Below are 15,893 nucleotides of genomic sequence, written 5' to 3'. Positions count from 1 at the left end.
GGGAATCCCTGTTTCTGACAAATGTCTTTGACTGGCAGCACGTGTCTAGGTAGTTCATCTTCACCTGAGGAAGCAAATGTGGGTGTGGCCAGAGGATGCTCAGGGCAGTCAGACAGCAAAACATTGGATCCAACCTCAGGGACTATGAGAAGGCATTTGTTACTCTCACTGGCAGCGATGTCTGTGCCTAAGAAAATACCATGTGACTGTGTTTTTATAGACTAACGTGTGATGGTATAGAAGGCCCTTACCCAGTGAGGATTCAGCTTACAAAACAATGGTCCACTTTTTGCAGAAAGAAGAGTATGTCGATACGTGTGTAAAATGCTCTTTAGAAAAAGTGGGCATCATTGGGAGGCAGACTGTTGACTGATGTGGTTGTCTTTGTGCTTGTTAATATTTTCTGAATGTCCTGTCAGGATCCAGTATTACTTTTGTAAAAAGAAAATGAAAGGTGATAAGGGTATTTTTTGTCTTGAGCACCCATGGGCTCCCGTGTGGGCTGGTCTGAAGCCTGCAGGTTGTGGCTGAGGGACTCACTGTTACCTTTGCCTCCCCAGGGGACACGGCAGCATGGCCAGCGTGCTGTCCCGGCGCCTTGGTAAGCGGTCCCTCCTGGGAGCCCGGGTGCTGGGACCCAGTGCTTCAGATGGACCCTCCGGGGCTGGCCCACCCTTGGAGCTGCAGGTAGAGCTGCCAGAGGGGACTGCTCTCCAGCCCTTCCTCACCTCTAAGGACCCTGCGTGTCAGGAACCACCCAAGGAGGTCCTCAAGACTCTGGGCACTCTGGGCTTCCCACAGGTGGCCTTTCAGCCTGGACAGAAGGTAGGTTGACCCCAACATGAACAGGTCTCTTGTCTCCTGAGGGGTGGCAGGCCAGGGGTACCCTTAGTGACAGGGTGGAAACTCTCTGTGCACCAAGTTGAGCTCAGACCTTTTCCTCCAGCTCTGGGGCTCTAAAGACTGCAAATGTGCTGTCATTTTAGACTGAGGGCTCATCAACTACAGTGTCATCTGTGGGAGAAGGTTGTCAGACATTATGGGATGCTCAGAACCTTAGCCCCAAGTGTGGCCTTAGCTCAGCAGCCCTTAATCTGCCTCAGTTTGCAGCTTTACAAAACCAGACTGTCAGAGTCAGAGAAGATTGAGCCTTTGAATCAGCCTCAGATGTTTGCAGATCAAGCTATTGTGTAGTTCAAATTTAATTTGGATTTCCTTCCCAGTGTCTCTCTCTCCCTTGTGATAGGGCCCATTGTCACCTGGGTCTGATGTTATCACTAGATCTAGATGCCCGGATTCTCTGTCATTGCCATCTCAAGGGCTTCCAAATAAAGACTCTGCCTTTTGTCTCCCCACTAGTCTTGTGTCCCCAGGCCTCTCTTTCCATCAGATAAAGTGACCTGCCAACTTCCAGGTACCCTTGAGAGAGGGCAGCCTGCCCCCCATGCTGCCCAACTCCTCCTCAGGTGCTCTGAAGGAAAAGTGCAGGGCATGAGTAGTTCTCAGCAGGAGGAGGGCCCCAGCACGTGTGCAGGACTTCAGAGGCGAGATGGGGAGGGCAAGCAGTCAGGAGGCTGGGGACAGATTCCAGATTCAGTGAAGACCCCAGCTGCTGACACGCTCCGTCTCTCAGGCTAGAGTTTATAGGGACCCTTTGGGGAAAGTATTAATCCAGTGTGCTTAGTCTGGATGCTCAGGTGGGCAGCAGGTACCTGGGAACATCTGTTCTGTCGTGCTCTATTTTCAGCTGCTGTAACAGAACACCTCAGACTGGGTAATTTATAAACAATAGCTTATTTGGCTCATGGTTTTAGAGGCTAGGATGTCCAAGAGAGAAGTAAGAACAAGAGAACAAGAGTGACCAAACTCACTTTACTTTTATAAAACCCATACTCTGTACCTAACCCCTTCTTAGGATAACTAACCTAGTCCTATGATGGTGACATTAATCCATTTACGAGGTCAGAGCGTTCATGATCCAATCACCTCTTCTTAGCTCTTACATCTCAACGCTATTGCATTGGGAATTAGGTTTGGAACACATGAACTTTGGGGACAGATTGTAGCACAAGTGATTAAAGATGCAGTCTGGCAGGCAGCTCTGACTCCCCAAACTTGGGCCTACAAGGGCTCTGAGGTGGGAACTACTGAGTGCTGACTACTGGCTGTTGTTCCCCTGCAGGTTTATGTGTGGTATGGAGGTCAGGAAAGCCTAGGCCTGGTGGAGAAGCACAGCTTAGCAGAGGACAAGGTGACGGTCTGGCTGTTGGACCAGAAGTTACAGATCTGCTGCAAAGTGGAGGAGGTGTGGCTGGCAGAGCTTCAGGGCGCCATGTCCCCAGCACCACCCGTGGAGCATGGAGCTCAGGTGCCGGCCTACAGACCTGTCTCCAGAAACATCGATGTCCCAAAGAGGTTTGTGGGGATGGTGAGGGTGCAAGTGTGGGCTTCCTTGTGATGAGAGGAATGTGGGGTCCTAGGTATCTAGATAGTCGATATGTAGAATAAAGAAGAGAAGATGCATCCTTTTAAGGGAACCAGAGTGACATTTTTTCCTCCCTGTCATTCTCTTAGGGGTGACAGATCTTTGATTTGGTGAAGGGCCTCACCCCCCTTTGGCCTAAACAAAACTCAGCTCATAGACTTTCTTGAGATGAGATAGTGAAATTGCTCGATCGGGAGTCAGCCCTCTCCCTCTATATGGGCCACAGAGCAAATGACTTAGGCCTTGTCACCCAACAGACTGTATCTTGACTGCTTACCTCTTCTGTGGTCGTGCTGTAGCGGCTATAGACAATATGGTAGCCCACGGGTCTGGCTCTGCTCTAGTCAAACTTCATTTATGCATCCTCAAACATCAGTGTAATTCAGTGTAACTTCTGTGTGTCACAGTTCAAGAAGTAATAATTCTGTTTTTCACTCTTAAAGACCATTTAAAAGTGTAAAACCATCCTTTAGCTCAAAAACCATACAGAAACAGGCAGAGGGTGGTATCTGGCCCAAAGCCCGTGAAGGGCCGACCCTTGGCTTAGATATTCAGAACGATTGGTTTGAACAAAAAGTGGATCTTTTGTTTTAGAATTTTATGGTAGGACTTTCCCCTGGGAATATAGATCCTAATTTCTGTTACAGGGTTTATGTGTAGCGATCTTTTATGATTTAATAAGGAAATTTGCCCGCTGAGATTGTTTTACACAGATGTGAAAGCAGTTACGCCCTGTCCTACTCACGCTGTCTCTGCTCCGCGCGTGCTGGTGACAGTAGGCTTGTGTTTTGAGATCAGAGCAGCAGCGTTTGTGGTTGTGTACTCAGTGGGATGCCAGCAAAGAGTTTGCTTTTCTAGTTGACGGAAGTGCAAAATCAAAGATCACGTAAAGAAGTGTTCAGCGCACTGATGGTCTTGGTCGTCTGCTTCAGCCCAGCTGTGTGGTTTAGTAGACTTGAGTTATAAAGAATGAATTTGTGCAGTCCTTTGAACTGGACAAACCACCCAGAAGTCTATTTCAGTCCAACTTTCCTAGTGCTTTACCATTAACTTACTGACATCTGTAATTTTACTTCCAGTTAATATAACTGTATATAACTGTTTAAAAAAAGCCTCACATAAAAGTTTATAGATCCCTGCTGCATAAAGCATTGATTTGCAGTAGGAAATTTATTATTTATCTGGCTATTTATTTTATACTGGCTTATTTGCTGTTTGTCAACAAAATGCCTTATTTTGGCAGAGAGGAGCGAGAAATTTATTAGTGTAATTGTTCCCTGTTAAATTCAAATATAAGACAAGGAAAGGAGGTAATTTTAGTGCCTGCTAGATCTCTGGGCATCTTTTATTCACATGATTTAGAGTTTTGACTCTCCTTTTCTTCCGTAAATAGAATGTTCTGCTTTTTCGTGTGTGTGGGGAGGGCAGTATTGGGGTTTGAATTTAGGGTCTGGTGCATGCTAGGCAGGCACTCTACCAGTTTGAGCCATGCTGCAGCCTTAAAATACTCCATTTTAAGCTGCAGAGTTAGAAGGGAGTTGGGGAGAGTGGAGCTGCCTCAGGTGTCAGCCTAGCACAGCTGGGGACTCACCTGCTCATAGTGGGGCTGCCTGGTGTTAGAAATACCATTGAGAGCGAGCACTTTTTGAGGAGAGTGAGGAACTCCTCATATTTTACTTCCTCCTATCACTTGAACACACACTGGCTGACTGAATGGGGGCTCTGAGGGGACAGCATAGTAGTGTAAGATGACCCCATGAAAATACCTGAAAGTGGTATCTCATCCTGTGGGCGCTGTGGACTGGCTGGGCATAAGAAGTAACCTTTCCACCCACTTCTTTGAATCCAGGAAGTCAGATGCTGTGGAAATGGACGAGATGATGGCGGCGATGGTGCTGACGTCTCTATCCTGCAGCCCAGTTGTGCAAAGTCCTCCCAGGGTCGAGGCCAGTTTCTCTGGTGAGCAGGGGTTACTGAACGGGTTCCAGGCGCGACAGAGGCCTGTGAGGGACATCTCTGCTCTGAGCAGCTAATCACCGAAGTCGGTTCGGCAACAGGATTTCTGGAGGCTGCCTGAGCACTGTTGAGCCAGAGCTTCCTGGTGCCCTCAGATGATGGTTGTGTTCCGCACAGAGCCAGCTGGCCACTCAGCAGGTTTTTCTAGGGGAGTGAGTGTGGCACTTCGGGGCCTGAGCAAGGCCTGAAGGAATACGTAGTTCACAAAGGTAGAACTATGCCAAGAGGCCTCAGAAAAGTCATGCCTCTGCTCCAGGTGCCTTGTAAATTAGTGTGGGCTTACAGACTAAGGACATGAGAGCATGGAGCTGACATCTCAAATCTAACTGCTTAATAGAAACCAATAGTATGCCTTCAAATTTACAAACTAAAATTCTTCTTTATCAGTAGCATGGGGAAAGGATTGCTGGGTATCAGTCTGTTGACGAGCTAGGTGGTGAACCTGAAGGTTTTTTTTAAATGCCTTACTCCCAAGGAAGAACTTTTTCTTAATCCATGAGGCCTAATTGAATTGCATGCTACTTAAAAGCTTGTAGGAAAATGTGGAATTACATGCCAGGAGGAAAGTGGCCTTTACATGTGTCCCTTATAAGTAATCTCTCTAGATAGCACGTAAATACAAAAGAGAGAGAAAGCAAATTATGTCACCCAAAGCCTGCTAGAGGTTGTCTCTGCACTCCGAGGACACCTAGTGGTGTGGCCTAGTAGTGCACGCCCGCTCTATTAACACAAGCAAGATCCAGGGAAGGTAAATCAATTTTAATTCTCAGGAAGTTCTACAAGTTTAGGAGATCTGAGAAGTTGGGGCCAACAGATTCAGGAAAACATCTTGAAGGAAAAGAAGATGACTGACTCCAGTTCCCAATAGGAGTGTGCACATGCAAATGTGCACAAACCAGCCTGTGTGCATCTCACTGATAATATGCCACAGTCCTGATATCTTTTGTTTCTTTTTTTGATGAAGAGGAATTCATTGTTACAGAATTTTTTTTTCCATAACAATATGTTACTGACTTTATGGTTGAAGTTGGGGGAAAATAAGGCTTCCCTGCCAGCTAATTATTTGAAGTTTTCTGCAAAACGAGCTATACACATCAACCTCAAGCCTTTGTCTCATCTTGAAGACCGTTTGCACAAAAACCACCCACTTCCCTTGGTCTGTGGATTGTTAGGATAGTACTCGGTGTACGTGTGTGTGTACACAGGAGATTATGAATATTTCTTAAAAGTTCACTTGCAAATTCTCCACCATTAACATGTTTGTTCCCATGGTATAGAATATCTGTTGTCTCTGTCCTAGAAAAACGTCCAATCAAAGATGAAGTCTTGTGTGTTCACCTGTAGTTTACAGATCAAGTATGACATTAAGTCCTGCTTTGTCTTACATTTGCCTTTTTTGTACACCAGCCTGCCAGGTTCAGTGTTCGAGTGATAGACTGTGGTTCCCCTAAGTGAGGGTTGCTGTCTTTGTGAACATGTCTGCCAGTTGACCTGCCCTTCCTCCTGAGTCTTGTCATCCTAGCTGTACTGTTCTACCCCCTGCCCTCCTCTCCCTGATAGGTTTCTTGAGTGGATGTTCGTGGGCCTGTGACCTGTCGGTCTGTTGGGTGGTCCTGGAGTTCTGCTCTGAATGTGTACCCTGTTTTAAGCCCCATATGTACATGTAGTGACTTCTAGGATTCAAGGAAGGGCAAGTGATGAATTTTGAGACTGGACAGTGAAGTTTGGGAAGGGAGGAGTTCTTCATCCATCCCATCCTGTGTGGGTAGGCTTCTCTTAGGATGTGAGGTTAGGGAGAACCTGGATTGTGGAAGCATGGGGTCCTGGGAGTCAGCTCCAGGAGTCTAGCTTGGTGGAGAAGCTGCCTGGAGTGTTAATTAGATGGGAGACCGGCAGGTGGATTTTATCCTAGTCGCTGGGGGTGCCTTAGAATCAGAGTTAGGAGGTTCTGTAGAATACCTATCTAGAGTGCTGGGGAATATGTTTTTTTCCTTGCTTTCTTGCTAATTCCATGTATCAGAATTTCAGATTCTCCTATTTTATCAGTTTGTTTGGGTTTATGACCCTAGGCATGACAAAATTTGAGCTGGGCCTGAAGCAGCCTGTAGACTGAAAGTTGGAGCCAGTCATGGTTGTGCATACCTGTAATCCCAGCACTAGGGAGGCAGAGTAGGACCATTCTGAGCTGGACTATGCAGCCAGACCCTGCCTCAAGCAAAACAAAACATAATTAAATATCGAAAACCTTGAAAATCCGGGCTGGGGATGTAGATCCATGGTAGAGCACTTGCCTGGCATTCATGAAGCCCTGGTTTGATCCCTGGAACGGTAAAAACCAAAACCACCAAGCCTGAAAATCTCATGCATTGTGTGTGGTCTTTCTGCTTGGACAGCTGGTCTCGGGGGCAGGTGGTCACCACAGTGTGGGCTGGGCACCAGAGCCTCTGCTCACCTGTGGTTACAGGGCTGCCCCTAATCTGGGAGGTACTGCATCCTCCAGGAGTTCTGAGAGGTTTCTTTCCATTCAGGTGTTCCCTGAATGATAAAAAGTGGTCCCCTCCTTCCGGAGCCTTTGTGTTCCAGGCGCTCCCTGTGCCACCAACACGTTCTCAGCCAGGCTGGAGGGAGGCATGAGTGGCTTCCCCCACTTTTTAGCATATACAGTGAGAAATTTAAAAAAAGTTTTAGGTGCTATGGGGTTTGAACTCAGGGCTTTGCTCTTGCTAGGTAGCTCCCCAGCCTTTTTAAAGTTATTTTTTAGATAGGGTCTCACATTTTTGCCTGGGGCTGGCCTCAGACCATGATCCTGCTACCTGTGCCTCCCATGTAGCTGGGATTACAGGCATGTACCTCCATGCCCTGCTTGTTGGTTGAGATCTTGCTAACTTTTTTTGCCAGGGCTGACCTCTAACCATGATCCTCCTAATCTCTGCCTCCCAAGTTGCTGGGATTATAGGCATGAGTCACTGCACCTGGCAGAAGAAATAAATTTTCATTGGGTTCTTTCTGTTATTCCCATACAAAATGCAGTTGCAGGGTGCATCTGGTAGTCAGTGATGACCAGCATGGCTGTGGCAAATATCCAGCAGGCAGAGCCGTTCTACCACTAGAAATTGCTGCAATGAATGGATCTGTGCCCATCTTTACTACAGCTCAGAATGGTGGTTTTTTGTTTTTTTGTTTTTGTTTTGCCTGGGGACAATTCCCTGAGAGTCCTTTCATTTTTTTCTTCCTTTGGTCAGCTTCTCGCGACCCGTGGAAGGAGAGTGGCGATGTGTCAGATAGTGGTAGCAGCACCACCAGTGGGCACTGGAGCGGGAGCAGTGGCGTCTCCACCCCCTCGCCCCCCCACCCCCAGGCCAGCCCCAAGTACTTGGGGGATGCCTTTGGTTCACCGCAGACTGATCATGGCTTTGAGACTGATCCTGACCCTTTCCTGTTGGATGAACCAGCCCCACGCAAAAGGAAGGTATGTGACTGTGATGGGTGTGCAGAGATGGCCACCCCTGGAGGAGGGGGACCCCACAGGCCCCAGATGGTGGCGAGCTCCCTCCCACCTTATCTGTTACCTCATGATATTCCCAGACTTCGATGCCAGGCCCTAAAAACCTCCTCCCTGGTACCTGCCTTCTTCCCTGCACTCCCGGCAGAGGCCTGTGCAAGAGTGGCTGTAATCTTAGCACCCAGCAGTGCTACGGCCATCTGTGCCAACTTGGATCCTCTGCTGCCCATTTCTCTGCTGTCTGAGAGCCCCTTCTCTGAGGCCTTTGCAGAAGATAGTAGCCAGCTGAAGTCCCCGCTGGGTGAGAATGAGGGAGGAGTGGGGGAGAAAAGTGCACATCATTCACTAAACTTCCTTGTCTCCTAGAACTCCATGAAGGTGATGTACAAGTGCCTGTGGCCCAACTGTGGCAAAGTTCTACGCTCCATCGTGGGCATCAAACGCCACGTGAAAGCCCTCCACCTGGGGTAGGTACGGAGCTCAGGGCCTCTTGCCCAGGGTGCCAGTTCCCCTCCAATGAATGGCTTGTGGAGACCATCTCCCCACATCCATCCCTGCTGCTCTTGGGAAGATGCCTTTGTTGGGTCTGGAGGACCTTTGCATCATGGTGAATGTCGAGGCTGTCCGTGGGGCGGGAGCTCTGTCTGTCCGGTGGGTGAGTCTTCTTGCCTCATGTAGAAAGCAAGATGCTTAGTTCTGGGCAGAAATGGGGTACTTTGATTCAGTCACTGGTGAGAGCCTGTGGCCAAGATGTGTGTGGCCAGGTTCTGCACCTGCTTTTCTGCTTGGGAGCTTGGGTTGGGACTCCATTAGTGCCAAGGCTGGTGCCACGGTCTTGTCTGCAGAGGCTGCTATGGCAGGAACTCAGAGCCTGACTCATAGCCTTCGAGGAGAACGTGCTGTGGGTAGGTGGGGCCCTGAGAGGGCCTGTGGCAGGGCTGAGTCGGTGTCTGCACACGTTCTATGACAGCACCAGTCTTTGTGCCAGGAAAAACAATTCCTGCTCATGGGCAAGGGTGAGATCCCTCACGACACCTGTTGGGAGCAGGGCTCCTGGCATTCTCTTGGGCAACTTCCCTGACTTGCTGGGTGATCTGAAACAGTTGCTTCCCTCTTGTACCTCAGTTCTCCCTGACTTTGAACTAAGGCAATATGTCCCTAACGATGACCCCATCTGCTTTCCACACAGGGACACTGTGGACTCTGACCAGTTCAAGCGGGAGGAGGATTTCTACTACACAGAGGTGCAGATGAAGGAAGAATTGGCAGTGGCTGTAGCTGGCCCCTCTGCCCCTGGGACTCCCGCTGCCGATCCAGCACCCACCCCCTGCGTGACCAGCCCATCCCTTGCTGCTCTTCCACTGCCTCCGCCCAAAGCCCAGTACTCCGGTCCAGAACATCCTGGCCTGGAGTCCTCCCTGCCCTCGGGGGCACTCAGCAAGTCAGCTCCTGGCTCCTTCTGGCATATTCAGGCTGACCATGCATACCAGGTATGGGGCAAGGGGGACACTGGAGACTCAGCCTGGGATCTAAGTGTCCAGCTGCATCACAGGCCCCTGATCAGTCTGATTGAAGACCAAGCCCTTTGGGCCAAATTGCTGATCTTAGTTCTACAAAGAAGGAAATTGATGGCACTCTCAGTAGATGTAGAAGTTCTCTCTGTAGCTTTGTGAGTAGTTACGAGAAATCTAGTTATTCCTCAACAACCAAGTACGTGGCTTTGGGCTGGGGAGTTGTCATATCACGGTTAAATTTGTTGGAGGTGTGTAGTTGGGCTTCCTAGGGCAGATTTAGGTCTCACAGTTGTGTTGCCTACAGCGTGGCAAACCTTGGGCCAGTAAGCTTTGCTGATAAGAGTAAAAGTAGTCCCTGTCCCTGCAGGGCACATATGTGGCTGGAGAGAGAAACAACTCTGCAGCTAAGATTAATGATAATAAGTGACTCTACTTCCTAGAGTCACTTTGGGCACAGGAGGCACCACACCATTACGCTCGTGTGGCTGGGAAAGTTGTCTGGGGGTGACATTTAGCATAGTCTTCTACACTTAATAGGTGCATGTGTAGCTTCTGTGTGATTGTTTAAAAATCTTTTTGTACCTCCAGCTTGGTTTTATTAGACTTGGGGCCAAATTGGCAAGTTACTAACTAAAAAGTAGTGTTTTAATCAGAAAAGCTTCACAACATGAGCCAGCTCTCTGCAGGAGAATGTGTGGCCACTTAGTCTGGCCAATGTCTAGCCTTAGCTGACTGGCCCTGTGGGGCTGGTATTTTTACAAATAGATCTAAACCAGGGATCTATGAACCAGTCGCTATTCCCAAGTAATTGCCTAGTGACACCACACTGTATTCCAGCAATGTACCCAGCCTCAGATAGCTTTGAACTTTTTTTGGCAACTGCCCCAGGCATGTTCTTGGTAGATGAACCAGCCCGTGAGGATTAAGTCATGAGGCTGGCACAGAACCAGGGGGTTCCAAAATGAGGTTGAAGCCTCACACGAAGGAGACTCCTTTGGAGAGCTGCATATTCTGAGGTTGCTCGCAGGAAGACGGATCTGGTGTGCCCCAGTATTTTCTTGTCATCTCACTGAAGGCAGAGATGTGCCTTCGGCTGCCTCCTGAGCCTGAGCCCTGGCTCATGTACTCTTGTCTCTGCAGGCTCTGCCGTCCTTCCAGATCCCTGTCTCCCCCCACATCTACACCAGCATCAGCTGGGCAGCTGCCCCTGCCACTGCCTCCCCCATGTCTCCGGTGAGTGTGCCCCTTGGCACGCGGGGCCTTGGTACAAGCCCAGGGCTCTTGCACATGCCCCAGGGCTCACTTCTCTTTGGTACATGGCACGTGGTTGGTGGTGTTGACTGGCCTCTGGCCCCAAACTTCATGAAGATCTCCATGTGCACTCCCCCCACCCTCATACTCTGTAGTCGGTCAGAGCACCTCTCAGAAGCCAGCAAAGGCACTCACAGAGGAGTGCCGGGATCCAATAGGTTTCTTGCCCAGAAAATTGCCAGGCAAGGCTGGGGCAGTTTCTGTTTAGCAATGGGTGTCTCTGGGTGCTCGCAGTGGAGGGCTGTGTGGCTTGCATCAGAAATCTCAGGCCACTGTGGACTAGTGCCTTAGATTGCTTGACCCTGACTCTGAACTAAAGTAAATTAGACATCACTAGAACCTCACATGGCGGGCTCTAGTCTCAAATACCTGCCACAGGGAGATGCCCCACATCACAAAACCTAGGTGCCAGGAGGTGCTCTTGAGGTGTGATGCCCCCTCTGTGTCCCACACGCCATCTAACTCCCCTGAGGCCTGATGGGTGGCTCCCAGCACCTGACTCCTGCTTGACCTGGAGTGTGGCTTAAAGGCCTGCCCTCCTTCTGCAGGCTCTCCTGCCATGGTCCGGCCACATGGGCCCAGTGATGCACAGAGGGGTTTGGGGAGTGTGGCCAGCTGTCTGGGAGGAGGCCCTCATGCTCACAGCCTGTGCTTATGGCCCATCCTCATCCCCAGGTCCGGAGCCGGTCTCTTAGCTTCAGTGAGCCGCAGCAGCCACCACCTGCAGTGAAATCTCACCTGATTGTCACCTCTCCACCCCGGGCCCAGAGCAGTGCCAGGTGAGATGCCTGCCATTTACTGAGCTCTAGCTTCTGTCTGCACTGGTAGTATGGACCCTGAGTCTGTTCAACTGTAAACACCAGGGTCGTTCCCAGGGGGAGTTGGATGGAGGACAGACACACCAGAGGGCTGTCTTCTGTACCCTGAGGCTCAGGCACCCTTGGCTTCCGTTGGGAGTCACCCCTTCCAGCCTCTTCCTGTCAGTCCAGCCTAATGCTTGGCTGCTGTTCAGGTCTAACCTTGGGTGCATGATACCATATTCTTCTTCTTTGTCAGGAAAGCCCGTGGGGAGGCCAAGAAGTGCCGCAAAGTGTACGGCATTGAGCACCGGGACCAGTGGTGCACGGCCTGCCGGTGGAAGAAGGCCTGCCAGCGCTTCCTGGACTGAACCTTGCCACCAGCCCTGCTCCCAGCCCTGACTGCAGCCTGACCACATGACTGATGAGAGGCAGATGGGCCTCCAGCCCTCAAAAGAACCTGGAGAGATTCAGAGTGGACGTGTGCAACTCGGGCGCTATTGGCTAAGGTGTAATACTTAAAACACTTTCTTCCCCCTGTGGGAATGTTCTATTTTTTAAAAAAAGAAACAAAAAATATTTTTCCCCCTAAAATAGGAGAGAGCCAAAACTGACCAAGAGTGTTCTACAATGAACCAGAGACCAAAGAATCACTCATCTTCCTCCTCCATCTCCCCAACTCCTAGGGGACTAGTTTGTACACCGTAAAAGAAGGGACAGGACTGCTCTTCCTGTTCCCTGCCGAGTCTAATCCTTTGCTTTCTTGACTCTTCCAGAAAAGACTGTGAGCAAGATGAATTTCCTTTTCTTTAAAAAAAAAAAAAAAAAAGTTTCTGGCTGGTGGGTGACCCAGAGAGCAGGACTGTGGGTGGGGTGGGAAAAGCAGGCGTGTGCGTGTGCGTGTGCGTGTGCGTGTGCGTGTGCGTCAAGATGTGGCTCCTCTTCCCTGTCTGGGCAGGGAAAACCCTCATGGTGACAACTTTTGGATCTGGGAAGCCCTCAGATGCTGGATTAGATCTGAACAAATACATGGCTTCTTCTCAAAGTTCAGACTGATAGGTTTTTAAAGACTGCTCCCAAATTGCTGAGCCAAAAGGCTCATGAGAATTTACTTTTGAAAATGTGGCTGTTGACACTTACCTTGCACGTTCTATGTGCATGAGGGAGTGCCAGAGGGTTTCAGTGTCTGTGGGAACTGCCTCCCTCCTCTGAGGTCTGTTCCCTCAGTGTGAAGAGGAGACGCCAGAACACTTGGCCCTCTGGTCTGGTGAGTTGAAAGCCTTTGCTAACTGAAGGTCTCTTTCCTTGGGTGGCCCTGAGAGATCCCAGCAGGCTCCTTTTGTGTCCCTACTTCCCCAGAGACTGCCCCATTTTTGCTCCTTGCTCAAGGCAGGATGAGAGAGGCCAAGGAGAGTCCTCATAGGAGTGAGATTCAGGAGGAGGAGATCAGGGGAGGAAGGCCTGGGATAGATTAGGGTCATTGGTGGTTCTAGTGTCTGCAGGGGAGACAGGGCTGTGTTGAGGTCCATCTGCAAAGCTGTTCTCGTTCGGGGAGTTTAGTGCCATTCCAGCCTGGGTGAGCTGAGCTCTGAAGACAGGGCCTGTTTTATTCAGAGGCTCATCTTCTAAATGTGACTGTGTCATGGATGCTTGGGGCCTGCTTGAACATGGCCGCCTGGGACTCAACCATTCTGGATTAATGTCCCAGGTGTCAGAGGCTTAGGGAGTCCCACCAAGCCATCCTTTCTGGGACTGAAAACAGCATCTACCTTTGGTTGTCATGGAGACCATCCTCTTTGTACCCAATAAAAACTTTTGGGCACTGGGACTCCATTGGTGGCAACACGTGGGAGGGTACACATACTTTTCAACTGGAGACACACCAAGTGTGTCTCCAACCTAAGCAGGGGTGTGAGGTTGTGAAGGGTGTGGTGACCCGGGCTGGTGACGGAAGGGATAGACACTGAGGTGTGAGTGTCTTTGGTGGGGGTATATTTTTATAACACAGGGAAAAATGTTTATGGAATTCTGACTTGGTAAAGCTCAAACCCTGGCCCTTCTGCCACTTTGTCCTAATGGATAATTAAGAGCTGGTGGCGGGCGATTGCTCCTCATGTGTCATGCTGTCCAACTTCAGGTCTTGCTGGGGATGTCGAGGTAGGGAGGCATCTGGACATGTGGGGGTCTCTGCCAGGAACCTCTTCCCTCTGCTTCTCAATCCTAGTTTGTGCTGAGTCGTGTTTTTCAACAGAGTTGTTTCCATCCTCTTCTCAGTGTGGACTATGTTGATAGAGCTGGACACAAAGATTTTTTTCCACTTGAGACAGGGTAGAGAAGTAATTGATGGGACACTTTAAAACCTGAGGTGGCTTCAACTTTGTTAATGTCCTTTATTTTGTTTCAGTGTAGCCTTCCCTGTCTGCATTCTCTCTCTGCCCTCTGTCCACTTGCGCCTCCTCTGTCTCATTGCTGTTGTGTTGATTTTTGATGTATATGGCCTGTCCTTGGGATTGCTCCATTGTTTCTTGGAGGGTGGGGTGGCTTGTGGCTGATAACAGGGATCTGTCCTGTCTGCTTCTTGTCTGGATCTCCCTGCTTCCCAGCCCCCTGGGTGGACTCTGACTGGAGGATGGTGCCACAGGTTTTGTCAGTCTTTTGGAAACTAACAGGACAGATTTGCAAAAGCAGGTGTCCTGGGAAACCTCTTATCCGGTGATGTCCCTGTATTCAGAATATTTGTGGGAATTAACTTCAGAGTCGGTGCCACATTGGGAAGAGCCTCAATGATGCTGAGTCTGTCCGGAGCTCCTTCAGCACCAAGTCTGGGGATAATGCCTGTGGTCACGGAAGTCTCAGGTGAGTGACGTGGCTTGGATCGGATGAGATAGGACCTTTAAACTGGCTCTGAAAGCAATTATGTAATTTAACACAGGGTTGTGAACCATGGTCACAGTAAGTCCACAGCTTGACTCCTTAGAGGACAGTATTAATTTGGATGTGGTCACTGATTTGTTGGAAGAAATCTGTCCTGTTACTTTCTGGTCCCACATTCTGACTCTACCAGGGGCGGAAAAAAAGAAGAGGGGGAGCTAAATCCCAGCTGTGAATTTGTCTTATTGGCGCCTTTCCCCCAGCTGTCTTCCAAGTATTATTTTTACTGTTAAAATTTTTTTAAAAATGTGAAATGTAATGTTTTTACAGCAATGATATGAAATATATTTTATAAGGAATAAAATGGGACATTGTCTGACTTTGAGTGTGCTCGTCCCCCTCTTTCCTGTTCTATAAAGAATGAGATTCCCATTGTCCTGGTGTTAAACAATGGTAGTGTATCACACTGTAGGCAGGTGTACAATTCATTTGCCTGTAATAACAATAGGTGAAGTAAAAAAACAAGAACAAAAAAAAAATAATAGTAGGTGGTCTAGAGATGGGCCTGGCATGCACTAGGCCCTGGTTTTGAACCCCAGTATTACCAAAAAACAAAAAAGTCCAACAACATGGTTCAGACTCTTGCAAGGGCCCCTGTTGACTGTGTCACCACATGGCAGGTAGCAATATTGGAAACTTGTCCAAGGGGAGAGGTCCCATTGTGAAAACAGGAAGCCAAAGAGGCTGGGGTCTCTTAGTTCCTTCCTAGGGTACACCACCATGACCAAGGACCTCTCACTAGGGACCACCTCCCTGCCCCACTGAGGGTCACACCTCCAATAAATGCAGCTTGGGAGGTCACACTCTGCCATCTTCACAGCACTAGCCTTACAAAAAGTCTGGTCCTGAGCATGGTCTGCCCCTAAAAGCATCCATTCCAAGTGCAGTGGTGGTCTTCAAGCTAGCAAAGCTGGCCTTGGCAGAAAGTAACACCCATCCTGGAATGGTTTCTGCAACTCTAGTCACCACAGCATATGTCAATTCTGCGAAGACCCTTTGAAACTAGGCTAGAAGTGTGTTTAAAATGTTCAAAGTATACTTAAATACATACCTAAATATATACTTAAAAATATACTCCGGCTGGGGGCCGGAGGCTCATGCCTAGCTACTTGGGAGGCAGAGATCTGGAGGATCATGGTTTGAAACCATTCCCAGGCAAGAGTTCATGAACCTGATCTCTAAAAAACCCATTGCAAAAACAAGGGCTGGCAGAGCAGTTCAAAACAGTAAGAGTGCCCGCCTAATGAGTGTGAGGCCCTGAGTTCAAACCCCAGTGCTGCCCCAGAAAGGGGGGCTTGTTACCCTTGTAAGAATGAAAGGCGGCTGTGGCGGGTGTA

The 15,893-nt window shown here is 49.2% G+C and overlaps 2 protein-coding genes across 2 annotated transcripts in view; both read left to right on the top strand.

Annotated features, from left to right (window-relative positions):
* Positions 1–688, top strand: part of Fbxo16 (F-box protein 16) — a 103,729-nt gene extending 103,041 nt beyond the window's left edge. Inside the window, exon 8 of the mRNA XM_074055237.1 lies at positions 561–688. Coding sequence (XP_073911338.1) covers positions 561–605 — 45 coding nt within the window. The 3' untranslated portion in view covers positions 606–688. The remainder of the gene's footprint in view (positions 1–560) is intronic.
* Positions 574–14,875, top strand: Znf395 (zinc finger protein 395). Its single transcript, XM_020178556.2, has 9 exons — positions 574–825; positions 2,183–2,415; positions 4,335–4,444; positions 7,744–7,970; positions 8,370–8,470; positions 9,193–9,493; positions 10,658–10,750; positions 11,504–11,607; positions 11,885–14,875. Exons 1-9 carry the CDS (start codon positions 574–576, stop codon positions 11,994–11,996), a joined length of 1,533 nt encoding a protein of 510 aa, XP_020034145.1. The 3' UTR covers positions 11,997–14,875.
* The last annotated feature ends 1,018 nt before the right edge of the window (positions 14,876–15,893 follow it).

Source organism: Castor canadensis, chromosome 14 (assembly GCF_047511655.1).
Source record: "Castor canadensis chromosome 14, mCasCan1.hap1v2, whole genome shotgun sequence".
In the NCBI taxonomy this organism is placed as follows: Eukaryota; Metazoa; Chordata; class Mammalia; order Rodentia; family Castoridae; genus Castor; species Castor canadensis.
This window is presented reverse-complemented; position numbering and strand designations above follow the sequence as displayed.

What these genes read in the sequence shown, in the direction of transcription:
- Znf395 (XM_020178556.2), top strand. Translation starts at nt 574, where the DNA reads ATGGCCAGCGTGCTGTCCCGGCGCCTTGGTAAGCGGTCCCTCCTGGGA. An exon ending in GTGAAAGCCCTCCACCTGGG is followed by an intron (nt 8,471 to 9,192) that starts GTAGGTACGGAG and finishes CTTTCCACACAG; the next exon opens with GGACACTGTGGACTCTGACC. An exon ending in AGGCTGACCATGCATACCAG is followed by an intron (nt 9,494 to 10,657) that starts GTATGGGGCAAG and finishes TTGTCTCTGCAG; the next exon opens with GCTCTGCCGTCCTTCCAGAT.